General features: G+C 42.5%; 2 protein-coding genes across 2 annotated transcripts; one reads left to right on the forward strand and one right to left on the reverse strand.

Annotated features, from left to right (window-relative positions):
* Positions 1 to 657: 657 nt before the first annotated feature.
* rfc1 (replication factor C (activator 1) 1) lies at positions 658 to 10005 on the forward strand. The gene is made up of 23 exons (XM_085409942.1): positions 658 to 791; positions 2055 to 2201; positions 2289 to 2364; positions 2877 to 2972; positions 3067 to 3353; positions 3448 to 3519; positions 3651 to 3728; positions 3818 to 4159; positions 4270 to 4383; positions 4476 to 4655; positions 4989 to 5093; positions 5320 to 5740; positions 5843 to 5955; positions 6062 to 6176; positions 6480 to 6568; positions 6815 to 6952; positions 7651 to 7746; positions 7838 to 8091; positions 8188 to 8305; positions 8504 to 8649; positions 8755 to 8968; positions 9216 to 9398; positions 9489 to 10005. Exons 1-23 carry the CDS (start codon positions 789 to 791, stop codon positions 9588 to 9590), a joined length of 3489 nt encoding a protein of 1162 aa, XP_085266068.1. The 5' UTR covers positions 658 to 788; the 3' UTR covers positions 9591 to 10005.
* wdr19 (WD repeat domain 19) lies at positions 9633 to 25097 on the reverse strand. Its single transcript, XM_085409940.1, has 36 exons — positions 24964 to 25097; positions 23893 to 23984; positions 23732 to 23797; positions 23491 to 23616; positions 23182 to 23297; positions 22964 to 23079; positions 22255 to 22335; positions 21957 to 22069; positions 21685 to 21858; positions 21333 to 21403; positions 21043 to 21215; positions 20629 to 20749; positions 20432 to 20538; positions 20215 to 20331; positions 19830 to 19985; positions 19318 to 19465; positions 18991 to 19195; positions 18426 to 18585; positions 17885 to 17995; positions 17594 to 17703; positions 17450 to 17507; positions 16983 to 17129; positions 16481 to 16563; positions 16302 to 16385; positions 16072 to 16218; positions 15495 to 15619; positions 15247 to 15356; positions 15090 to 15158; positions 14944 to 15021; positions 13579 to 13675; positions 13360 to 13484; positions 12581 to 12662; positions 12332 to 12482; positions 12103 to 12226; positions 11929 to 12005; positions 9633 to 11149 (listed from the first exon to the last, which is right to left on the reverse strand). The coding sequence occupies exons 1-36, from the start codon at positions 24967 to 24969 to the stop codon at positions 11029 to 11031; spliced, it is 4047 nt and encodes a 1348-aa protein (XP_085266066.1). The 5' UTR covers positions 24970 to 25097; the 3' UTR covers positions 9633 to 11028.
* Between the last annotated feature and the right edge of the window lie 836 nt (positions 25098 to 25933).

Below are 25933 nucleotides of genomic sequence, written 5' to 3' on the forward strand. Positions count from 1 at the left end.
AAGATTAAACCTTCATTCCTCACAGTATCTATAAATTATTTGGGCTATACAACTCGGATTAAATACATCCAGGTCGCTTCTCTTCTTCATACTATTATTTTTTAAAGAACAAACAATAACGCGGAAGCAAGAAAGTGGATTTGCTGGGGGGAAAAAATGAAAGGAAGTAGTTTGAGTGGTGTTTTCCTCCGGGAGAGTAGTTTTTTGTTTTTTTTTATTTGTATTTGCATTTTTAGTTAGAATCTGTAGGTTATTCAAGTTTTAAACAATATTCAAACAGTGCAGACACTACAGTTTATTTTTATTTTGTATTGATTGCTCAAACCATATGTATTGTGGTCATTTTTTGAGTTTAATTTTAGTTCATATATTTATTTATTTTACTTTCAATTCTACAATTATGGATATGAAAGTCGAGCATTATCAAATCAGTGATACAGCTCATTGCTTTCAGTGGTAAAAGCGCGCAGATTTTACCGGAAATTCTTCACAATAAGAAATGAATGCAAAAAAAAAATCTGCTAATTTATACCACAACAAAAAAATAATTTTTGTTATTTATTGTTTTAAACTTTTTTTTATTTATTTATCTTGACATATCTGTAAACATTTAGGTTTTCTTTAGTCGAATAAAAAAACGTACTCGTGGTGACGCGGTGACGCACGCCAACCAGCTGCCGGAGCGTCATTTCCAGGCGACCGCGGACTCTTGCTTCGCGCCAAGCAGTTGAAGCTTTTTCTTACTTTTTTTTGATAACAGACCAACACAGCGAGAAAGCGCGTTCATAATGGTACGTGACATATTTCAGCTGCTTTTTCACTCAAACCTGGAGCCTGTGTGCATAAACACAGCGGGTAAATATGGAGGAAATGATGCTGTTGTGTGGTTAAACCTTGCTGCTGCTACTGATGATGATGATGAAGCGCAGTGCGCAGTTAGCTCCTGCTAAAGAGGATAAACTTCAATCCTTTGGTTCAGGTGAAGCTTTGAGCAGCAGGTGAAGAAGGTGAAATCTGTGAAGTGTAAGAGCGTACAGTTTGTAGTTTGTGTAGCTGTGCGGTCTGCTGTGGAAGCACACTGACTAACATGCAGAGGGGTGACAGTTTAAAGGAAAACCATGAAGCAGTGGGTGTAGAAGGACACACACAGGTGCAGATGCTTCCTCACAGCTGCACTGCAGGCTACAGTGAAGCAGCAACATCTGTGGCATGAGTGAAAAGACTGAGCTGACTTTGAATACGTTTGTTTTTGTTTGGGTGCCAATAAGGTGATTTTAATTCACTTAAATAAAACTAAAGATAAAATCGTTTTGTTTGTTTGTTTGTTTGTTTTAAAAAAAGCTAAATTAACTGATGTAAAATCAAAAGTTGACTCGTGGTGTAAACTCATAAAACCTAGCATAAGGAAATGTCCTTATGCTAAGATTTTCACTGGGAGTGACAGGATGAGGGAACATTCATAGATGTAGTGAGGACATGCAGAGGGTTGGTGTGACAGATGGTGGTTATGTCCACTAATGGGAGCAGCAGAGTGAAGAGGATGGCTTCATTCAATTAGGGAAAATATAGGGAGGAACTAGTGGGTATGAATATATTATCAAGGAGGGCCAGTCGGTATTAATTTATGTATCTGAGTAAGCATAATAAAATGGATTTAAGTAAAATAAGTTATTGGGGAACCAAAATAACTACAAATAGGTATAAAATAAGTGAGCTAGTCTACAGACAAGATTGGTAAATAATTAAAATAATAAAAGATTTCCACTTTTTGGGGAAAAAATGAATATAGCTGCCTTTGACTGTGAAATTCATCTTTTCTAATTTGCAAAATGAGATCATGTGCTTGAGCTGCAAAGATGTGGATGGGGTAGGATGGAAGGATACAAAGTCTCACTGAGATGTCAAAGAATGAAATAGTTTTGCATTCGTAGCTCCTACTCCCAGGCACTTTATGAGTCAGGATGTATAGTTTTGATAAAAGTGATTTTTTTCCCTGTTTTTTCCTTTTACGTAATTCTGTAATTCTTACAGTTTGTACTCTTCTGTGTGTGCAGGACATCAGGCGGTTCTTTGCACCGACGTCGGCTAAGCCTGCGGTGCAGAAACCTGCCCCGAACGGAAATGACAAACAGGAGAAGAAGAAGAAGAATTCCTCGTCAACGGACGAGGAGGTGAAAAAGAAGAAGAAAGAGGCCAACAAGGTGAGGAGCTGCCCCCTCTCCTTGTCTCCTTTCTCTGTTCCTCTTCATCCTGTTTATCCGGCTTTATTGTGGTTTCGTGTTCTGTAGGTCAAAAGCAAAAAAACTGAGGAGCAACGCAAGGATGGGGAGAAAAAACGAAAGAAGCACGCAGTCATAGCCTCGGGTAGGCATTTCCTCCACAGTGATGTCTCGGTGTAACAGCATTGTTATTTTTCTTAAGGTTTTTAAAGGATTTGTTAAAATACATTCCTTTAAAATGTAGTTTATTGCTGTTTGATGAGATGTATGCGGGGACTCAGCGACCTGCAGCATCCTCAGGCTCTACTGTGCATCTGGATTTAAAAAAAAAAAAAAAAGATAACACACATTTTCTAAAGTTTACAAAAGATTTAGCCTCATATTTTCATCCAAAGATGAATGGAAATAGATTGTAGATTTAGATGAGGACAGAATTATTAGCCCCCTATAAAAGTTGAATTTTTACCCCCTCAGAACTAGAAGAACTAGCAGGGTCAAAATGTTGTAGTTTTCAACAGTCTCACATGTGCTCCTGACCAATCACAGCTCATTCTTCCTCACCTAATCTTCTTCATGATCCCTTCCACTTTGAGTTTCTTGGAGCCTTGCAGCCCGTTTCTGTGCAGGGTTCTAGTGATGCGTTGTGTTTGTGCTCAGACTCAGATGAGGAGGAGCCAGTGAGGAAGTCGAAATCCCCCAAAGAGAAAGCGAAGACGAACAAAAAAGATCCCGTGCAGTACGTCTCTGAAACAGGTGATGCTTCAGATGTGCTCTTACCCCAGCGTTAAAGGGAAAATGTCCTTTTTTTATAAACGCGTGATAGGAGGCCTCTCTTTTCTGCTTGTAGACTCAGACAGCGACAACTTCCAGTCCTTGAAGAAAACTTCCAAATCCAAACAGAACGGCGCCGCAAAAACGACAAAAGCGGACGCCAAACAGTCGGGGAAGTCTCCCGTCAAGCCATCCTCCACCCAGGGAAAAACCACACCAAAATCTCCTCCTGTGCCTTCCACCCCAAAGTCAGCTCCGCCCCCTCAGTCCAAACAAACCCCCACATCAGTACTCGATTACTTTGGCAGCGCGAGTGTTCAGCGCTCGGACAAGAAGCTGGTAGCCAGCACCAAACGAAAGGCTGTGAGTACTGAGGCATTACTTCTGTGTGTGTTTCCTTGTTTTTTTTACTCATCCTCTCATGACTCAGTAACGATCCTTTGTAAAAACTCCTCAGCCGACTCTCACAGACGACCTGATAAGCGATGAGGAAATCGCCAGGCAGTTGCAGATGGAAGAGGACATGGAGGTAGGCTGATCAGCCACTGCTGGTTTATTTGACTTTGAATTAGAGCTGCTCAGTAAATTGACAGATGGCTTTGACCCGTAGTTCATTACAGCTCTTCTGCTGTTCTCATGTTTTTGCTGCTTCACTCTCAGCTGGAGAAACAGGTCCACGAGGATGAGGAGTTTGCCAGAACGTTGGCCATGCTGGATGAAGAGCCAAAAGCGAAGAAGGTAAAGGCTGCAAGCGTTAAAAAGGTTTGTGCAATTAAATTCTCAAGTTTATTTCAAGTCTTGTTTCTTTTGTCTTCCCAACCATCCAGGCTCGCAAAGGCTCTGATGAAAAACAAGTCTTGACCACGAGCCCCAAAAAGAAAGCCACAGACGCTGCCGCCCCTGGGAGCAGCTCGAAGACCAGCGTGTCTGAAGATGTGGTTAGTCCGTCTCCCAAAAAGACCACAGCTCCTGTAAAAGCCAGCTCCAAACTGGCCATGATGAAGAAAAAGGATGATGACAAGAACGAAGGGGTAAAGAGCAAAACCCCTACTAAGATGAAAATTTCTCCCAAAAAGGAGCCCCACGCTTCATCTATCTCAGAGAAGACGTTCACCCCCAAAACTGGAACCACGCCCACCGCACTTAAGACTTCTCCCAAGAAACCGGAGGTGAGCCACACAGACGACCTATCAGATCAGAGGAAGAAAAAACCTGAGCATATAGATAAAAATATCCACTTCAAACAATTTAAAACCCAGATTATTTGCCTCTGTCTCAGAGCACGAGCACAAGCCCTGACGACCAAGAGAAGAAGAAGGCCAACTCTTCAGCTTACAGGAACTTCCTGAACAGAGATGGACCACGAGCTCTGGGCTCAAAGGAAATCCCGAAGGTAACCTGTGCTCGCTGTAGACGCCATCGTTCAGCTGGCCAGCAAGCTTGCGCTGCCTTTGCTTTACTGCCTGCGTGGTTTGTGTTTTCCAGGGAGCAGAAAACTGTTTGGAGGGCTGCGTGTTTGTCCTGACCGGCGTCCTCGAGTCCATGGAGAGAGAAGACGCCAAATCTCTCATCGAGCGCTACGGAGGCAAGGTGACGGGCAACGTCAGCAAGAAGACCACCTACCTGATTCAGGGCCGAGACAGCGGTGCATCGAAGCTGGAGAAGGTGATTATCTCTTTGAACATGAATGCATCACCATATTAAAGGATTTGACATCAATAGAAAAAACTGTCTGAAGCCCGAGCTTTTATCTCACAGGGATTAGCTGTTCCAGCACCGATCATGTGAGTTATGAGTACTTTATCAATACACATGATAGAAAATAAGGAAATTCAATAAATTAAGATAGACTTTAAGGATAAACAGTTTGAGCTCCAGATACGAAAAAATGGCAGAAAATGATAATAAAAATTGCTCCTTTTTTCTTTATTATCCTCTATTTTTCCCACACACACGTGAAACATTTTGCTCCATAGTTTTGTTTCTTGCGTTTCTCAGGCGGAGAGCTTCGGCACCCAGATCCTCGACGAAGACGGTCTGTTGGAGCTGATCGGAACCAAACCAGGAAAGAAGTCCAAGTATGAGATCGCTGCGGAAGCTGAGGTCAGTATTGAAATTATCCTGTAATGTATGATTTAATCTTCTGTACATCAGTTAAACTAAAAAAGTATATATATATATATATATATATATATATATATATATATATATATAAACTTATCTTGTGTCACAGCTGCTCATTTCTGCTCCCGGAATAAACGCTTTACATTAAAAGATGAATTTTACCCATTTCCGCTGGGTTTCTATACCCTCTGCTTTTGTCACATAGAGCAAAACCACAAAGACCAAGACGCCTCCAAGCCAGGCTTCAAAGAGCACCCCGAAGGCCCAGAAGATCTCTCCCTCTAAGGGTAATTCCAGATCACCTCACACCCCGAGCCCTTCAAAGACGGGACAGGCACAAGGCCGCGGTACCAAGACCAGAGACGGTGGGACTCCACCCGGGAGAGGCTCGGGTCAAACTGCGCGAAGGGAGCTGGGCCTTTCCTCTGCTACCTCTTCTTCTTCTGTCCCAGAACAATCATCTCCATCACCCACAGAAGAGGGTGGCAGCCTGCTGTGGGTGGACAAGTACCGTCCACGCTCTCTGAAGGCTGTGATTGGCCAGCAGGGGGACCAGAGCTGTGCAAACAAGCTGCTGCGCTGGCTGCAGAACTGGTACAAAAACCACGGCAGCGGCAAACCAGCAGGTAGCAGAAGACTGAACGTGATTTGTTTTTGGTCGATTTCAGCTTTTTAAACCCGTCTGTGCTGAAGTCTGCGTGTGTTCTTTTCTGCTTTCTTCTATGCAGCGGCTCGGTTTGGTAAGTTTGGAGGGAAAGACGATGGCTCAGGATTCAAAGCCGCTCTGCTCTCCGGCCCGCCAGGGGTGGGAAAGACCACCACGGCTGCCCTGGTCTGCGAGGTCAGCGTGAAAACACACACAGATTTATTGTGAGCAGTCTGTGTGCGTATTGAGCACGCCGCTCTAATCTCAGCCTCGCGTTCACTGCGTCTGTGTTGTCCTGCAGGAGCTGGGCTTCAGTTATGTGGAGATGAACGCCAGCTGCACTCGCAGCAAAAACAGCCTGAAGGAGGTCGTCGCCGAGTCGCTGAACAACACCAGCATAGAGAACTTCTACAAAGGTCACTCCAGCTTTCAGCTGCCTTTTATACAAGTGATTAAAAATGACACGCAGTCTGTGCACAGGCTGTTATTAAAACAGCAAAGGTAAACAGATGTGGTTGTTGTTCTCGTACAGCAGTGACTTCTCCATTAAAGTAGATAAGAGCTCATTTATTCCACTTTTTCTTAAACAGCAACTCTGGCTGTGCTTTTACAATATTTATGAAGTGCATGCTGGACAAACTTTTTAATAAATTAACATAACATACAAACGATTAATCAGTGACACTTAAACCTTCTTCTTGTTTCTTGGCGTTTTGCAGGCACGTCACAGACAGTGAGCAGTAAACACGTGCTGATCATGGACGAGGTCGACGGCATGGCTGGTAACGAGGACCGCGGAGGAATTCAGGTAAATGACGGCATTTTTTTTTACAGACTGTAGAGATCTTAACTTTTATAAGTTAAAAGTTTTAGATTAGGGAAATGTGGAAAATAAGCACTCACAGGTTTCAGCGCTGGTTGATGGTCGACTGAGCAACTGCAACAGAAAATAGTTCAGTCTGATCCTCAGACCTCTCCAGCTGACCTTTAGATCACATGCTTATTGGTTTATTTCTGTTGTTTCTTCGATATTGATGTGTTTCTGCTCCTGTAGGAAATGATCGGCCTTATTAAAAATTCAAAGATCCCCATCATCTGCATGTGCAACGATCGGAACCACCAGAAGATTAGATCTTTGGCCAACTACTGCTTCGATCTCCGCTTCCAGAGACCGCGAGTGGAACAAATCAAGGTACTCACACATCTGTCCTGTATATAGCTTTCAGTATAGATGGTGCCTTTCCAGATGTGCAAACACTAATCAGAGCTTTGCATGACAAACTTGTGTGTTTTTTAATGCGAGGGCCTGAAGATTTTCGGCATTGTCCTCGTGCACAGAGGTTTCTCCAGATTGTCAGAATCTTTTGAGGAGATTAACTGTAGATGATAATATTCGCAAACTCTTTACAATTTTGCATCGAGGAACATTATTCTGAAATTGTTCTGCAGTTTTCTGCAGATTGGTGAGCCTCTGCCTGTCTTTACTTCTGAGAACCTTTTTCTCTGTAAGATTTATTTTTAATACTCTGTCATGTCACTGTCCTTTTGCCTGTTAATCCAATTAGTTGCTAAATGTTCCTCCAGATGTTTCTTTTTAGTACCACTTACTTTTGAGCCTTTTGTTACTGCCATCAAATTCTAAATAAGCTTAGTTTAAACATTTGAGATGTTTTCTGTGTTTAATTGTGTTTTCTTTTATTGTGGATTTTATTAGTGAGGTTTTAAAATCGTTTCCTCCTCCTTTTATCTATATGTAATCCAGTGTCCCAGCTGCTTTTGGAGTTGGGTTTGTGCTAAGTGACAGAGTGATGAACACTAGAGTTTCAGTCACCCAGAGAAACCACAGCAAACAGCATCTATGACAGTCGCGCTTACTTCTTCATTTCTCAGGGAGCCATGATGTCCATTGCTTTCAAGGAGGGAATCAGGATCCCGCCCCCAGCTCTTAACGAAATCATTTTAGCCTCCAATCAGGATGTCCGACAGGTAAAGAAATCAAAGCGTCAACTCATAACGAGCCTGAGATGGTTGTGTCCTGTGGTTACCTCCTTACCACTGTGGCTGTTTTCCTCTCCAGGTGATCCACAATCTCAGCATGTGGTCAGCCAAGGACAAGGTGATGACGTACGACCAGTGCAAGTCCGACGCAGCCAGCGCACGCAAGGACATGAAGCTCGGGCCGTTTGACGTCTGCAGGAAGGTGTTTGCCTCGGGGGAGGAGACGGCCCGCATGAGCCTCATCGACAAGTCGGACCTCTTTTTCCACGACTACTCGCTGGCGCCGCTGTTCGTCCAGGAGAACTACCTGCACGTGCGCCCAGCTGCTGCAGGGTGAGAGAGGCCACCTGCTTCATCCCATGCGTAAAATTGACCAAGATGTCAAACTTTTATTTTAAATTTGCTCGTTTCCTTTGTTTTTTTTGGCAGTGGCAACCTGAAGTCCCACCTGGTGTTGCTCAGTAAGACGGCTGACTCCATCTGTGATGGCGATCTGGTGGATAGACGGATCCGCTCAGGACAAAACTGGTCACTGCTACCCACCCAGGTAACTAACACACACACACACACACACACAAAAGCATTGCTATCATGAGAGCGTGAAAAACAGGACAGAAAGCCGCTCAGTGAGCCTTGAACGTTGATGAAAGGCTCCCTGTGGGATGCATACACAGGTGCTTCTCTGATGAAAGCCCCTGATCATACTTCTTCTTGTGTTTGTGTGTGTCTGTGTGCATATTTGCAGGCCATTTATGCCAGTGTGTTACCAGGCGAGCTCATGAGAGGCTACATGAATCAATTCCCGATCTTCCCCAGCTGGCTCGGCAAGAACTCCTCGACCAATAAACACTCACGCATCGTGCAGGAGCTGTCCTCGCACATGGGTTTAAAGTCAGTGTTTCTTCTTTATCGTCTTAAAATGATGCTTTTAACACATCGCTGAGCTCAAACTGCTGCTGCAACACTGAATTATTTTATCTGCTTGGCTCTTTTCAGGACACTGAGCAGCAAACAGGCGGTCAACCTGGATTACCTGCACTACCTGCGACAGGCGATTCTAAATCCACTCCAGAAGCACGGAGCAGAGGGCGCTGCCGAAGCCGTGCAGCTGCTGGACGACTATCAGCTCATCAAGGAGGACGTGGACAGCATCATGGAGATCAGCGTCTGGGGAGGACAGCCCGACCCCTACTCCAAACTGGACTCCAAGGTGAGGAGGTGGCAACATTTAAAAGTTTTCCTACTGATAATGACCGCTACTACTGAGGCCCCCTGGTGGTGGTGAAAATGTTAAAAATCTACAGAAGGGAATAACAAAAAGTACCTTTAAAACCAAAGTTATGACGTGAATGATCTCAAATTGCTTCGTCAATCTCTGCGACTCATGAGAACAGAACTGGATGTCTTTACGTCCCAACAACCAGCGACTTTTGACACCTGTCGTTGTCACCTTCCAGGTAAAGGCCGCCTTTACACGGACATACAATAAAGAGGTCCACCTAACACCATACTCCCTGCAAGTGGTGAAGAAAGGCCGCCGTGGTGGGGGAGGAGACTTTGAGGGAGGGGAGGAAATAAGCCAGGAAGATCCGGAGTCTGAAGACGAAGGAGAGGGGCTCAAAGCAGACGCTATGATTAAGGTGAGTGCATTCAAGCTCTGGGATCATTATAAGTGTTAAGTTCACCTTTCTGTATATTTCTCACACATGCATTCCTGTTCTTCCCTGCAGCACAAGAAGGCCAAACCCACCAAGGAGTCAAACAAGGAGAAGAAGGAGGATTCTGGAAAGGGCAAAGGCAAGGGCAAAGGCAAAGGCAAGGCTAAGAAATGACCCGAGGAAGAAAACTAGCTGCCCTGGACTGGACTGATGATGTTCTCTGAACTTGTATCTATCCAAAGTAGTAAAACTGGTCCCTTTAAACACTTGAATACAGACTGAGGAGCGTCGCACCTGGTTTTTTTTTTTTTTTTAACTCCAAATCTCACCATACTGAACAAATGATGTGCGTAGTCTTCTCGCTCCACCACCATCATGTCTGTACATCTCTGTAGGAACGTGTCTCATCAGGAGTGTCGTTCACTCTTTCTGATAATGCGACTTTGGCTGGAGGACTGTTTCTTTTTCTACAACTACAGTACAGAAATGCTTTTGCTCTGCAGTCAGCACAGCTTCTTTTTCCTGTAAATTGCAATTTTGTAAAAAAAAAAAAAATCCAAACAAAAATACACGAGTATTAATAGAGAAATGTGTTGCCTAGTGACTTATTTGAACAATTTGTCTATATTTGTATATAGTTGAAAAATGTTAAATATTCTGAGGATCCAACAAGAGGGCTTATCTCATGCACCACCATCCTGACGATAGCCGAGCAAACTTGCATTAAATCGACTCAACAGAAAAAGCATCCAACTGTGGACAGACTCAGCTGTGAGCAACTGCAGATTGTGGTGACTAAATGGTTGCCCTTTTGATCGGATCTGCCACAGGGTGAGAGGTGGGATACACCCTGGACTGCTCACCAGTCTGTTGCAGGGGGAATCATCAGTTAACCTTACCCCACTAACTGCATGTCTTTGGACTGTGGCCCAAGTTCTATACAACAGCTGCTTCACAGAGCCCTGAACAAGAATTACATGGATGATAATTGAAAGAAAATCTGAAGTAAGCTCAGACAGTAACCCAGAGGAGAGGTGAAATTCTTCCACTCTCCTCGGTGTATCGTCGTACTGCAGTGACTGATTATAATTTGAAAGAGACACAAAGAGATCTCAAGTGTTTCAGCTTGAGCTCTGGAAATGAGCTTGTTGCACAATTTTGATACCAATGGTGATAAAATAGAATTTCTTAATAATAAAAAAAACGACATTTTTATTGAAAATACACATTTTGTTAGAAACATGAATACAGAACATTTACTGACCCCCCTCCCCCAAACACACTGGACTACCATATTAAAAATGGGAAATTTGGACATCTTTATATATTTATACACACACACACGCACGCGCGCACACACACACACATGCGCACACACACACACTATAAATTCAGCCACCAGCTCGCTGCAGCTGACCTAGTTGATGTTGAATCCTCAGAATACGGCTCAGACCCGCTCTCTTTACAGCCTCCTGCTCTGCAAACTACAGCAAAGTGCAAATGTGCTACCTGTGACTTACTTGTCCTCATATCTCTCTCTCTCAGACTCTCACACACACACGCACACACACACACCCAACCACCCACCCTCTGGTTGATGTCTGTTGTACTTTTACTGGGTTTCATCAGGTTCGTAGGTTTGCAGGTATTTTGCACAGTCAGAGATCTTTATCACCTGACTGGCACTCAGACTCTCAGAACACATAGGACATGATGTCTCCCTCTCCAGCAACCTGGAACAAAGTTCAGTTTACACGTGAACATTTAAAATTTCTATTAATTACACTAATTGATTCTGCTTCTCTTTGGTGAGAAAGAATACAGCCAGAGTACTTTTAACATTATTTAGCACAAAGACATGGTGAAGTGGTTAAATGGGTTTTTCCTGTTTGTTTGAAAAGATAAAAAGTTGTTGAAAAAAGGGCGTTGAAAACTTTCTATCACATAAACTAGAATAACAAAGTGACCATTCAATGGTTTTATGTGCTGTTCTGCAAATGCGATGTAGATGCCAACAACAGCTCGAGCTCATTTAATTTGGGTGAGAATTAGGTGAAGATCAAGGAAATCGGTAAAAACTTTATATTACTCACCATTTGTTATGGATCGTCTTAAATTTCAATTTGTTAGATCATAACATAAACGATTTAAAAACACGCTTTAGATTTTTATGAACGCATCAAAACTGGAAATAAAGTGCCGAGTCTGTCCCGTATGAATCACTGTTAAACATCAATGAAATGCTGACAGTGTAGATGGCTTCACTCTCAGGAGGTGAGACCACTCTAATGTTTAAAATAAGAGAAGCTTCCTCTTAAAGTGAACATTAAGATTACTAAGATTACTGATAAAGGTGGAAAAGTATTCAGCGCTCCAATAAAAATATAACTTTTGGCAAAATAACAAAAACAAATTTGACTCTGTCATGTTCAAAAATAGTCAACAGGGAAACCAGTTCACCCACTGCTGGTGAACTGCTCACTATGGTTTTAGATGTGAGTGTGCCACTTACAGGATGAACTGTGAGTGCAGTGCAGGGAATTCACAATGAGGACAGATGGACCAGTCCTCTTTCAGCATGTGATGACCCTGAGGAAGAAGCAGATGGATCGAGAATCAGATGAAGAGTATACGGGTCTGTCTTGGTGAAGAGCATCACAGTGTGTGAGCGAGCCGTCCTGTGTACCGTGGCGATGCAGTAGGGCAGGTTGTTTTTGCAGGAAATGCACAGCAGTTCGTTTTGCGGCAGCTGGAAGCCACAGAAGGGACACGGAGTAGTTTCCTCCTCCAGCTCAGACTTATCCGGGCGACTAGGGTGCAGATGGGAATTAAAATGAGGAGTCAGGGGCAGAATGGGCAAGAGGAGCTGATAAAGCAGAGGATGGATGAAGAGGGTAAGGATCACACGGACTCACCGAACCATCGCCTCAATCTTCTTCCTGTATTTGGTGTCGATGTCATTGCGATACTCCGGTCTCATCAACATGGCAGCGAAGCTGAATGCCGAGTTCTTCAGTCCAGCGCGGTGACATTCGATTACTGCTGACGTCAGAATGGGAACAACATCTACCCACACGCAAACACACACCGATGAGTTTTTGGCTTTTCACCAGCGTTTAGGTTTTATCAGCCATCATGTGAATCGGACTGACGGGTTGACTCACGTGCAGGAAACTTGCTGATGTTGTTGCTGACGCGGATGAGCATCCGTGCCCCCTTTAAATGGTCTCCTCTCTTTACATGAATCTAAATGTAACAACAACGAGAAGCAGGAGTCAAAAAGGTGGTTGTGTGAGCTCTGACAATATCAGGAGCACTTTGTTTGAAACTTATCCACATCTGCAATGTTGATAATTACAGGCTAATATGTTGAGCACAATTTGTTACCTTAAAAAGACTACTGAAATACAGTACACTGTAGGTGGCAGTAATAGAACATAACGAATGTAATTCTTATACTTTGGAAATAGCAGGATCGTGCTGAAAAGGTCAAACCATAGTTTTAAGAGTCAAACAGTCCAGGACCCTTTGATGGACCCACAGAGGTAAGAAATAAGTCTGTATTTGTAGTTTTATATGTAAACAACACAGTCGACCCTGTCGATAATGGCCAGCCTTCGACTCCGCCTCCATCTGGAACATCTACTAAAATCTTTTAATTAGGACATGCTCATTTTATCCCAACCCTCCCACCCTTTAAGGCAGACAGCGGCCCCTCCCTGAGCCTGGTTATGGTTTCTTCCTGTTAAAAGGGAGTTTTTCATTCCCACTCTTACCAGATGCTTGCTCAAAGGACATCATCTGATTGTTGGGGTTTACTCTGTATTACAGTCTTTCATTTGCTGTTGTTTTTCTATCCTCAGCTTTAAATTTACAATTGTCCAAAAAGACAGAAATTGCAGACCGTCCGAGCAGCTGCATGACAGACGTGTGCTGTACTCACCTTCACCAGTAGGTAGGAGTGGAGGATCATCAGATTGGTGGCCATCTCAGCAGGGATCTTAATCTTCTGAGCCTGCAGCTCTGTGTACATGCTGAACAGCACGTCGTGGGCATTACGGTAGTTCCCTTTGGAAGTTACACACAAACGATTGGAAGTAAGCATGTTTTATTGTGCTGTTGCTGCCCACACATAAATATGTTTGTGTGAATCTGTTTGCACCTGCACACTGCTCTTCTCTGGCGATGATGATGGCAGTGCGAGCTGCCTCCCTGTACTGCTGCAGGGCCATATACAGCCGGAACAGGTACTTTGCATCCTGGGAGGAAAAGAGAAACATGAACTAACAGATTTAAAAAGTTTCCCTCTCAAATTTACTCAGGGCTCTAGCTGCATAAAACAGTAACAGCTGCAAAACTATCCGGTTTAAGTTGTGTCTTTGCCCGACTGGTGACCCATCTATCAGAGGCTTCCTGTGACAGCTGGGACAGCTCTAACTCCCCTGGGACCCACCCACTTTCAACTGCTCCCTTTACAAGTCATCACAGCAAATCATCTCTGTCCCTCTCACCCAATCCCTAACGTAATCATCTGCCACACCAACCCTCCGCATATCCCCATTCACGACATCCATGAGCCATCTTCTGTGGTCTGTCATTTTCTCCAGCCTGGAAGCTCAATTTCAACATCCTTTGTCTGGTATATCCACAGTTCCTCCTCTGCACACATCCAAACCATCTCAGTGTATTTCCAGTGTATCATTTCTAATCTAGTCCATCCTGGTCACTCCCAATAAACGTGACACATGGTTTAGGAAATGGACAGTGGATAATTTAAAGCAAGAGATACTGACACATAAAAATCTTGCAAAGCTAAACTAAACTAAAAATTCAACAAACAGAAATGAGAGAATAAATAGCAAACACTTGCCCACTTTCTCTTAACAATGGCTCATGTGCAAATTTTCTCTGATATATCAGCAAGCTTAGAAAATACTGCAGATACACAGTCAGCAACATTTGTTACCAAAACACAGGCATTTATTCATTTATTTAGAGTTTAACACTCAAAAATATTATCTGCTGACATACTAGCTCCACTGTAACTGTCATCAGACATTATGCAAGTGATGGTCCATCCTGACTGCAGGAAAAAAAATAACACCTTTCTACAGCAGAGACTCACCTATTTTAACCATCAGGCATAAGAAAACTGCCTCAAGTGCTTAGAGTTAAAACAAGAAAGCCTCAGCAGTATTGAAAATCTTCTTCTTCTTCAGTCCTTCAAAGTAATGCTTACTACAGACAATCTGTCAAACAAACTCCCGGCTGCTCTCTAATCACAGATCTGCTGTCCCATTACCTCTTGAAACACAACATTTGTGAAGAAAGTCTAAATCTTCTGGGTCCTTTTTAATATTACATCAAAAAACAGAAAACTCACGACTACAGCTGCTCACTGAAGGCGCTACAAAGAATATATTCACAGGGAGAAAAGGAAGTAAAAATACTGCAGAACAATAATTTAATAATCAGAATATGCTTGCTGAGTTCAACCTGAAACAAAAGGCTCTAGTGATCCAGTTACCTTGGGCATGCCGTCACTTTCCCCCATCAGGTAATCTATCAGCTGATTGGTCAAAGAGTTGTCCTTGGCCTGGCCAACCTGGAATACACACACATCAATAAAAGAAATGTCGCACACACACACACTCTTTAGCTCACAGCTCTCACCGTCTCAATCGCCATCTCGATCGCCAGGTTGTCTTCAGAGTTAGGGCACAACAGGAAGTGCTTCAGCGCCTGACAGTTGTCCAGAAAGAAAAGAGCCGTCTGAATAACAGGAGTCATAAAACTAAGCATGACTGATGAGTGACTTCATCGCTCTTACTCTGCTGTACTGTCCACACTTTTGAAAGAACTTGCCAGCCTGCAGGTGCTTCTTTTCTCCCTCAAAGTACAGAGCGATGCTCTGATAGTCCTCCTGCGTCGCCTCAGAACCTGATGAACACAAAACCCACCAGCCATGAAACAACAGTGAAAACTACGCATAATGAAACAGAATAACACAAAGAGAAAACAGCTCAGGCCTCGAGCAAACACTGCAAAAGGGAAACACATTTCCAGAAACAGGCTGACCGATGATGTCTGCGTAGACCTCCATCTGTCCGTGCTGCTGCGCCAGCTGGAAGGCTTCGTCGTTGCAGTGGGATAAAACCAGGAAGTGGATGGCTGAGCCATAGTCGTTCAACCGCAGAAAGAACCTGGGGTGCACACAAACAGACAAATGGAAAAAAATAAATAAATCACCAAGCGGAAACAAACAGAGCTGACAGAAAATTAATGAGCACCAACCCTAACAGGAATGAATCCTTAAAGCCTTTAAACATCAAGTACACTGAACCACAGCTACTCCCAGCTTCTACTGTGATCCTCCTAACTGTCATCCATCACCTGTTAATAACATTTACAGGCCTCAAAGACATTCAATTCTCTAAATCTATAGTAATAATAGTCATTGGTTGCAGCTTTGTGAATGCGAATGTATCAGGCACCAGTTATCCAACCTTCAATCTCAAGAGGTCACTAATAAAATAACACGGTACTGCCAATGTTTTTGTACACTCAGTGCCTTTAATTTGTTAAGCTGTCCCTTTTATAGTAAATGTTAAAAAAGTGAGTTATTTGTTGGATTTTAAGGTCAGTAAAATCCTACCTGGCAACCATCTTTGCTCCGTCGATGCTCTGCATCTCTCTGACGATGCGAACAGCTTCCTCTGGGTTGTTCAGGTGGTCCAGTAGCACGCGGATCACGTTGTCCCAGTCCTTCGCGCTTTCGTAGGCTCGTGCCGCATCCTTGTATCTGTGCACACAGTTCTCAGGACGTCAGGTTCCCTTTCAGCGATCCACACATCACAGCCACAGGTACACAAACTAACAACCTACTTGCCATCCGCCTCCTTGGCCTTTGCATACTGCAAATGAATCTTGGGAGAAGAGACATTTGGAAGCAGCTCTCCCACCTTTGTCCTGAGAAAGAAGCAAAACATAGTAAAATCCAACCAAGATGATGAGAAACGTGCAGATTGGATATGTTAGTCAGGGTTTGTTCATATTTGCCTCACCAGTTTTTGCAGCGAATGTAGACAGAGGCCGCTTTGTCATAATACTGTCCTTTTTCATAGAGCTGAGCAGCTTCAGAGTATTGCTGTGATTAAGAAAAAACACACACAGATGAAGATATGAACAAGACACACCACCTCTGATCTGTAAATGCAGTCGTCTCCATTTTTCAAAGTCTGACAAACAAAGTAAGACAGACTTTGACTAAAATATACACAGCATATGTTGTGTATATTTCTGCTTATAAAATTGGTAGAGACGCAGCTGAGACTCACTCCAACAAGGCTGTTACTCACACTCAATTTTTGCTCCAGTTTGTCAAATCTCCCCTGGACTCGCAATAAGGACAGGGATTATTATATTTTTAAATTCCCACAGATGTCCCTTATCCGTGGAGCCTGAGGTTTTTCATTTTGGTCACATGGTTTTCAAGCTGTAACTGACTAAATTTAGGGATGCTTTTTTAGGTGGAAATGTCTGCCAAAAATGTGGGGCTGACTCTACCTTCATGCTCTCCAGTATGGCCCCACATTCCTTCTTGAGAACTCTGCTCGGGTGCTGGATAGCCTGAGCGGCTCCTCTCCTGATGTCACCCATCCTGATGGACATCCTGGCCACACCTGCCTGGCACGCCTCATCGTGCTCCTGGAACTGCCCAGAGAGGGGGAAAATGAGAAAAATGGCTACAAACACAAAACTGCTTTATTTCCTTCACCTCTGACTAGAACCTTCAACTGCCATCTTGTGCAACAAATAGAAAGAATATAATCTGTAATCTGTAACTTGTGCTTGATGTACAGCGACCCTCCAACCTGCCTTCAAGTGTCCTCTTTGTAAATACAGGGAGATGGTGAGCAGGAGATAAGACTCTAGGTGACATTTTCAGCTATGAAACACTTAAAAAATAACACTAAGTCACAAACATCCCTTAAAAGGAAAAAACTGAATCGTCAACATGAGATTTCTCTTACTTTGCTGTTGTGGGTCATGCCTTTTTCATAGTGTGCCAACGCAGTAACATAATCTCCACTACAAACAGAGAGAGTGAGACATTTAATGAGAGTGTAGACAAATCAGGTCTGTACTAAACCTGTGCCGTGTGTGTAAACACTTACACAAATTCTAGATGAACAGCATATTCTTTGGATATAAAGGGAATCTGATCCTCTGCTAGCCTCTTGGCTAACATGAGAGCACTGTCCCAGTGCAGCAAGTCTCTTCTCATCTAATACACACAAAGACACACACACAATACCACATTAACAATATTATCGTTACAGATGTTCTGCATGCAGTAAAATCTCATGATTGTAATGAACAGCTTAACATTTTATGCATGTGACACCATAAAAAATGCAAGGAGTCAATTTTCAGTCTCTTAAATGTTTACACAGACGCAAACACACCTCCAGAGCAGCGACTGGGGAACTCGAGGACAGATAAAGGTCTTGGGCCCGGTTGTAGTCCTCCAGAAACATGGCCAAATGTCCTGCCAGTAAATTCATTTCCTCTGTACCCTGGAAAGAGAGAATGACATAAATACTAAGAGAAAATGAGAGAGGAAACAAGTGGACCAGTCTAAAATTAGAACAGACAGAGACGATGTCTGTCAGGAAGAATCTGTGACACACAAATTATTTTTATGTTTATTTAAAAGGGACAATGCATATTAATTAACATGAGAGCATAACTAGTAAATATGCCAGATTTAGCTGTACAGGCTACTTTACATCCGTGGTCCCTGGCAGGTTGATGGCATCATAAATTAATCAACACAACCAAACATACAGAGGGATGTGAGCATAATTAAAAAACAGAAACAAATGTAAAATAAACACATACCCAAATAGCATATTAAAAATCTAATGCTAAAATCATTTTATGAAAACACATTAGAATCAAGGACTTTCAGTGAGATTATGTCTAATCAGGAAAACGTGTGTATACCTGGATGCTCTGCAGAGACAGCACCATGCCGACATTGCCACTCATGCGGTACACCTGGATGGCCAGCTCAACCTCCATGTGGACCAAGCAGGCTTTGCCCAACTCTGCCCAGTCTGCATTAGTGCCTGCAGACTTGCACAGAGCCCAGGCTTCGTGGAACCTGGACAGGAAGATTATGTTATTTATAAGTCCTTTACGGTTCTTCTCGCCTCCATCAAAGTCGTCATTGGCTGCCCTAAAATTGCAAATTTGTAAGTTAACAGACTGCTTATCTTGAGTGAAAATGTAAAAGCGGGTAAGAAAAGTAAATCAGTGAAAAGGGATGAGTGGCTTTTTCAGATGCTTTCTTTTATATCAAAATGAAGTTTGGTAAAAATGTTTCAAATTAATAACTTTAATCTCTTCCTTCATAACAATCTTTCAAAGCAGCGCAAAGCAAAACCGACTGCAGACGGGACAAATTCATTCCTTACATTAAACATTTGCATGTGAACCAACAGCGATATCACTTTAAGGCCTTTTCCACCTGGAGCACACACAGTTCAGTGTTTCCAGCATCGCTGACCTTTTGAGCATGAGAGCCTGGGCGAGCTGCCTGCTGAGCTCTGCCGTTGAGTCTGTCGCCATGCGCTTCAGGAATGAGTGTGTGCTCAACTCCACTTCGCTGATTTTACCGCTCGCCGTTTGACAGGTCAGCTCACCGTTGTGAAAGAGCAGAGGCTTCTGGGAAAAGGGGAGCGCAGTGCTCCCTACTAACACCACCTGTGGGCCTGAGCAGAGTAACAGAGAGAGGAAATACACTTAAAAATATCACCTGTAGTAGATTTGAATGCATGTGGGCACTGATGTGACCTTCTCATTACCGCCCCGTGATGTGGTGCCATCCCCCTACCATAGATGGTGGTTTTATGCAGGGCGTAGGTGTAGACTTTGTCATCATCATAGGCTACAAACACCCCTCTGTCTGCATGCCAGTTGTCCCAGAGCACTCCTGTGATGGTGGGTGAGAAGTTGGGGAGCTCAAAGCAGGACTCTGTTGCCTGCAACAAACACACACACACACACACACACACACACACACACACACACACACACACACACACACACACACACACACACACACACACACGTATGTTACTGTAATTCTAAAGACGTTATGCCCCCAAATTAATGCTGAAAGACTGCACTTCAATCATATCTTGATTGCTTGATTTAAAACCCAGTGTGGTGTTGTACAGATGGTGGTTTCTGCTGCTTCTATTACTACCACAAAATGTAACACACAGTGACATTCATCTTGGTAAAATATTTGTTATCTTATTATAAAGTTTCACTACAATATGCTCAGGTACTTTATATGCTTTTTTATTTAGGTGAATATTAATACTTTTAAAAATCACTGACGTTTGCAGGGGAGAGCAGGAAGCCGCTGTTCTTGTTATCGATGAACACCAGTCGAGTGCCAATAACATCAGGGAACACTTTCCTCACACCAACTGAATGGCTGTAGCTGTTCACTGTCTCCCAGTCCTCCACCAGGACAGACACCACACTTCCAGACTGAGAAAAACAAAAATTCAAGTGATGTTAGCAAGTGACAAAAAACCAAACAAATAAACAAAACACTGAGGGGGAAACAGGACAAATATGACTGACAAGAAAAACACAATTAAACTAAAGATAAAAAATATATATTTAATGACTGACAGTGTTATACTGATGTCCCCTCATATAACTATGACATGTAGATTTTGTACAAAGGTGGGTTTTTTTCTCTGATCGCACTCACATCAGTGCCATAGTAGAGGAAATCAGCAGTGAGGGCGTGGCAAAGGATGCGGCCTTTTCTGTCATTGTCTGGAAAAAGCTTCATCTGCTTCTTCTCGTCCTGATCTTTGCCTTCAATCTAAAAACACAACACATATACGGAGGCCTGTAGTTTATTCATGAGATAAAACAAAAAAAACGATGAAACCTGCTCGGTGATCAGTCACCAGATGGCTCACCACATGGAGCTGGACTTTCCCCTCAAACAGCGCTGCTGCGTAGTCAGAGTTAAGACACATGCTGGCTATTGTCCCCAAATACTCGATGTCCTTCAGCTTATTAAAACCTGAGACACACAGAGACATTTCAGGGACGTAGAAGGGCAGTGATTCACTCTTGGAAACCTGATTCACTGGACACACAAACACACACACACCTGGTTCCTGGTCTACCAGGGCGTAAAACCAGGCTCTGTTGTTCATCCCCACAGCCACATGGTACGGTCCCACTGCAATGAATGTGGGCTCTACTTCCACTTCTATCGTTACTGGACTCTCCTGAAAACACAGCAGCAGATTCTCATATTACATATTACATATTTAAAGAAATCCTTCCTCTGTTTAAGGGCTGCTGTGAGCCTGTATGAGTGCACTAATCCCTCGACTCTATTAAAAAAAACCCGGTTTTTAATCCAAGTTGTTTGAGTTCGTTGTTTTTTGCTGATTTTCTTGTTTTATTTTTCATCTTGTTGCCAGCAGTAAGCCACTCTCCTATCTCTGCTGTTTTTTGTTTTTTCAGAATAATAACTGATGATAATTATAAGAGAATCCGTGTTTGTGTGTGTCCTTACCTCCTCCACCTGGTTGCAGACAGTGACCTCCAGCAAGGAGGTGAGGTAGGCCAGCCGGGTGCCGTAGCTGTCGCCAAGAATGGGCAGCTTTGTCAGGAAGACATGGAGCGTCCCTCTCTGTGTGGAAAGTGCCAACAGCTGGCCGTCATCTGTCCAGCTCAGCTGATCCAAACCTGTAGGAGGAGACACAGCGGGATCCACAGTGATTGAAGAATGTAAGATGGACTACCTGGATGGCGGAAAAAAACCCCTAAAACACCCCCAAAACAAAACAAAAACAACAGCCTCACCTTTATTCTCATCATCCAGCTGAATTATACTGCTGATATCTTTGCGATCTGACAGCTCGTGGATTTTTATGCTGGAGCAGAAGCACAGGGTTAGATTTTTCCCATTTACAAATAATTAAAAAAAAATAAACAACACTGAAATGGCAGCCCAGCTGCTTTACTGAAAGTCTGTGTGCATCCTCGCTTGATGCTGGTGAGATGGCCACACTATTGAGTCCATCTTTACAGCTATAAGTGTGACACAGCTCATTCCCTCTCTCTCTGGATTTTTGTGGGGCAAAAAAAACCAACAAAGTACACTTTTTTTTTAACATCACACGAAGATTCTGAAGAGTGGTGGTGTTTTGCGTACCTGTTGTCCCCACAAGACGCAGCCTTGTTCAGTGCTGTGGAGATGGCCACGCTGTTGAGACAGTCTTTATGGTTGTGAGCCTGATAGAGCTCATATCCTATCTCCCTGATGTGTGTGGAGATGACCACAAAGTATCCATGGGAGAAACCAATGAGTATATACCCATCACCATACCTACACAGTGCAACAAAGATGGCGAGAGAACACGTTTTACTGCAAATAACTCAAGCGTGATTACCAAAGCTTGTTGTGTGTGTGAACAGATGCAATACCAGCGGTAGGACACAATGTTTCCATAGCGACGCTCGAAGGCTAGCTCTATTGGGTTTCCAGGGTCGTTGATGTTGAAAAGCATCAGTATCTTCTTGTCCACAGAAACACTCACCTGAAGGGTGGAATAACGTGCACTTTTTCCATGACACATTTCAGACATCCTAAACCTTTTATCCCCTTCATAAGAAAAATTGATTTTTACTTTTCTGCAAATCCCAGCTGTCATGTTCAAACAGACCTTCTTAAAATTCATCTCCAGTACAGGTTCAATTTGAAACTAGCAGAAAGCAGACTCACTGTGCTCTCTCCTTGAGCTGACCTTTCATCCGTCTTCATCACCGAGAAATAAATTTCAGCAGGCTCACCGCGAACTGTTGTCTGGCAAAAGATCAGAAAGTACACTCGGTCATTAAGGCCTGCTGTGACTGATTTTTAGTCCAGTTCAGATTTAATTTGGCGTACCTCAGCCTTTTCTCCCTGTTTCCTGAATAGCTACTTAACATCCACCCTTCCATTGAATCCATTTCTGATGTGGCTTTAACAAACAGGTCTGCTCTTTGGGAATCACCTTGTTGGTGCAAAAATACTATTATGTATTATTGTGCATTATGTACTATTACATTATGCCTGTCACACTGTGTTATGTTTGGCATTTTTTACAGATTCAACCAAAGAAATTATGTGTTTTTGTCACAGGCGTATAGTAACAAAATGCCTAAAGATACAACTTAAAATTGCCTGCTTGCTAAGCTGTCTGTTATGTAAAGAATCAACACTGGTTCACACTTTGAGTTAGCCTTCTTTAGGCTTGAATGATCCCTTGATCAAATGGCTTAACAAACAAAGCACAGACTGAAGTGAAAATGAGTGAAAAAGCAGCAAATGTCCAAAGAAAAACTCTGAAAGACCTTCAGAAAAACTGGAAAACAATTCTTAAAGAACATTAAAAAAATTATAAGACATGAGGGCTGATTTAAGATTTTTGCACACTACTGTATTTGACTACCTGTCTGATGGTGTCTCCCTCATGATTGCTGATACTCAGCGTGTTGTCGTCACTCCCCAGAGCCAGCAGATTCTGGGAGCTCCAACAGCCACAGGTAATCTTCTTGCTATGTTTGCCTATCAAGTTCGGAGAGAAGGAGGCAGAGAATCAATATTACAGAACAGACTAAAGACCATTAAACCATCCAAGATTATATATACAGTTGTGTTGTGTGTTACCCAGCACAGGGATCTTGCGTGAGGTCTGCTGATTGTAGATCAACAGGTTTCCTTTGACTGTTCCGACTGCCAACAGCGGGCTAGTCTTTGACCACAAGATGAAAGACATCTGATCTCTGTTTGAAACCATCAACAATGAGAACACAAAATGTTTAGCTTTACTTATTTCAAGATTAGTGTTCTGTTGAAACAGGGAAAAAAACATATTTGCAGTGAAATTATGCAATGACTAACACTTGCATCACTTATTCAGCAATTAACTGTAGTAGAATGATGGGGTTTTATTTTCTCCCTCTGAAATGGTCGTACCTCATACCGCTGTCTATCTGGGATGTTTTACTGACACTGGCATCCCAGAGAAAGATGGAGCTGGATTTTGCAGCTATCACTGCCAGAATGTCCCCATCCTTATCCCAGTCCATCCCCACACAGCGTCTTACAGAGAAAGAGGAGAAAGGAAGTTATTAAGAAAACCTGAACATTCAGTGGTAATCAGCTAAAACTGTTAGATGACACAAAACTGGAATCTGAGTGATTTTCTCACACTTACCCTGGAAGGTTGATTTCAGTCCACTTGTGTCCATGTCGATCAAATATTTTCACTGTGTTGTCCTGTCTGTGTGATTGAAAATAAAGCTCAGTCGAAGACAAATAGCAGACTGTTACACAGCCTTCTCAGAGCTATTTTGTTAATCAAAAAGGCATACTCACCCTGCAACAGCGATATAATTACCAAGGCTTTTCTGCCACTTGTACAGCAGGTTAGATCCCGCCCAGGCTTTTTCAGCAAGTACAAAAACACTCTGTGGATTTAAACATGTCCTTATAGGTTTGTTTTTCCCACTCTACCAATTTTATAGGTCAAAATGAAGAGCATTATAACACAGCCAGAAAAGGGAGTCGCTCATCATCTTCTTGTCAAATCCAAGAAAATGTATCCAAGTTAAATTTTTCAGGGTACCTGGTAACTGATTGTTTCCCCAAATAAATCTGTTTTATTGATTAGTATCACTTCACATTTCTCACCTATTTGTCCACACCCCACGGTCTTCAAAGCCACTTATGTATGGGGAGGATGAATTTTTGGAGAGGTTCAAAGTCTCTCTCTGGCATAAGTTTTAGCAATTCAATTAAGTTATTTTTTCATGTTAGCGCCCCAACCTTAGAGACATACAGTACTAAATTTATGGAGTGCCACTTCAACGTAAAGTTTCATCTTATTTGCTTCTAAATACATATTAAAGCATCGTCTAGAAAGCTCCTTAATCAAACTATATCAAAACATGTGCCAGATAGCTAGGTGTACAACATACCCATGTACTGGATGCAACAAAATACACCCGCAGAAGTTACTTATAAAACAGAAAAGTGACAACTAACTTATTTTAACTTAGCTTAAACTCATGTCTGCGTTATCATTACAAAGATTAGCTCAGCAACCTAAAATATTTTAACAAAAACGCACAAAAAACGCTGTTTAAAAAGACGGGTGACAAAGGAGAAAGGTGCTATGGGTAATATTATTTTAGCTGTGAGTATAGAGATTTTTGTTATCATTACTGTGACTATGTTTGCCAAAACAGCCCGTTTGTTCGATTATTGGATAATACACAACGCAACACACATTTTTAGTGGACTTTGGTCGACGTTCAGTCTGTCTTCAGCTAACACTTGGCTAACGCTTGGTTTCTAGGAGGTGAATAAACGCAGTTAGCATCCAGCTAAACGTGTGGAACGAATGGAATGAGTGAACGAAAATAAAATTAATTTATTGGTACAAACCTTCATCGCGATGCTGTTTTGTCGTTAAATATTGGAAAGGACAGGTATTCACTTCTCAAAGCATCTCAGATTTACAGATATGTGTATGTATTACCCACAATCCTTCACTCTGAAGCGTTTGCGGTTTGGCGCTGTCATGGCAACAGTCAGCAGCCAATGAGGTTCTGTACAGATTAGAGCGATCAACAGGTTTCAAGCAAACACTGTAAAAAGAAGATGTAAAAGATAAAGAGGAGGTCTCATATTTAACAGTGGGTGTTGTTTAATATGGATTTGTTCTATATTTAATACACAGAATAAAACACAGATTACTAAATAATGGACACCGAAGAAAGCCGAAGGAACTGAAATATGTCTCTCCGCATGTGAATTTAGCCTTTGGCAGCAAATAATTTTAATGCTCTGGGCATTATCTCAGAACAGATATGTACTGGTTGCCCTTCATATTATAGCATGCAACAAACGGTGTGGATGCACTAAAATAAGAGGGAATAATTTAAGGCTTTACAGGAAAAGACAAATAATTATATTTTAAGAAATGTTAAATAGTGAGTAAGTCATTTTAAGTAGTGTGTAAGGTGTTCAGGCATTTTTACATGAAAGGACACACAAATTATACTATAAGTTATTTTAAATAGGGGATTATTTGTGGAAGTTCTCCTGTTCACAATGTAAATACGCTGTCCGTCTTGATGCAGGCTCAATCATCAAGGTAAGTAAATCTCCAAAAATTGATTCTGTTCATCTGGATGTAGCATATTTAAGTAGCGTAAATACGCTGTACTTTTAGGGGCATGACAATTGTATATTGATATGCATCGTGGATGTTCCACTATATAATTGTCTGCTTATATTACAAAAATAGGATGAGGACTGTTCTTGCTTTCCTACCTGCCCATGTGATCTTGTAATGATGAAGTCCAAACAATAAAATCAGCGTGAGTTAATCAGGGCTCGACAAGTGAGTGGG

This window comes from Rhamphochromis longiceps, linkage group LG6 (genome assembly GCF_057381845.1).
Source record: "Rhamphochromis longiceps isolate RC_006_pf linkage group LG6, R_longiceps_female_GT1.1, whole genome shotgun sequence".
Classification (NCBI taxonomy): Eukaryota; Metazoa; Chordata; class Actinopteri; order Cichliformes; family Cichlidae; genus Rhamphochromis; species Rhamphochromis longiceps.

Excerpts from the sequence above, each read along its gene's own strand:
- wdr19 (XM_085409940.1), bottom strand. Across the intron at positions 16,564-16,982 it reads CCATACTGGAGAGCATGAAG|CAATACTCTGAAGCTGCTCA; the intron begins GTAGAGTCAGCC and ends TCTTAATCACAG. Across the intron at positions 15,357-15,494 it reads GGTCTACGCAGACATCATCG|GTTCTGAGGCGACGCAGGAG; the intron begins GTCAGCCTGTTT and ends TGTGTTCATCAG.
- rfc1 (XM_085409942.1), top strand. Across the intron at positions 6,177-6,479 it reads CATAGAGAACTTCTACAAAG|GCACGTCACAGACAGTGAGC; the intron begins GTCACTCCAGCT and ends GGCGTTTTGCAG. Across the intron at positions 8,306-8,503 it reads GGTCACTGCTACCCACCCAG|GCCATTTATGCCAGTGTGTT; the intron begins GTAACTAACACA and ends GCATATTTGCAG.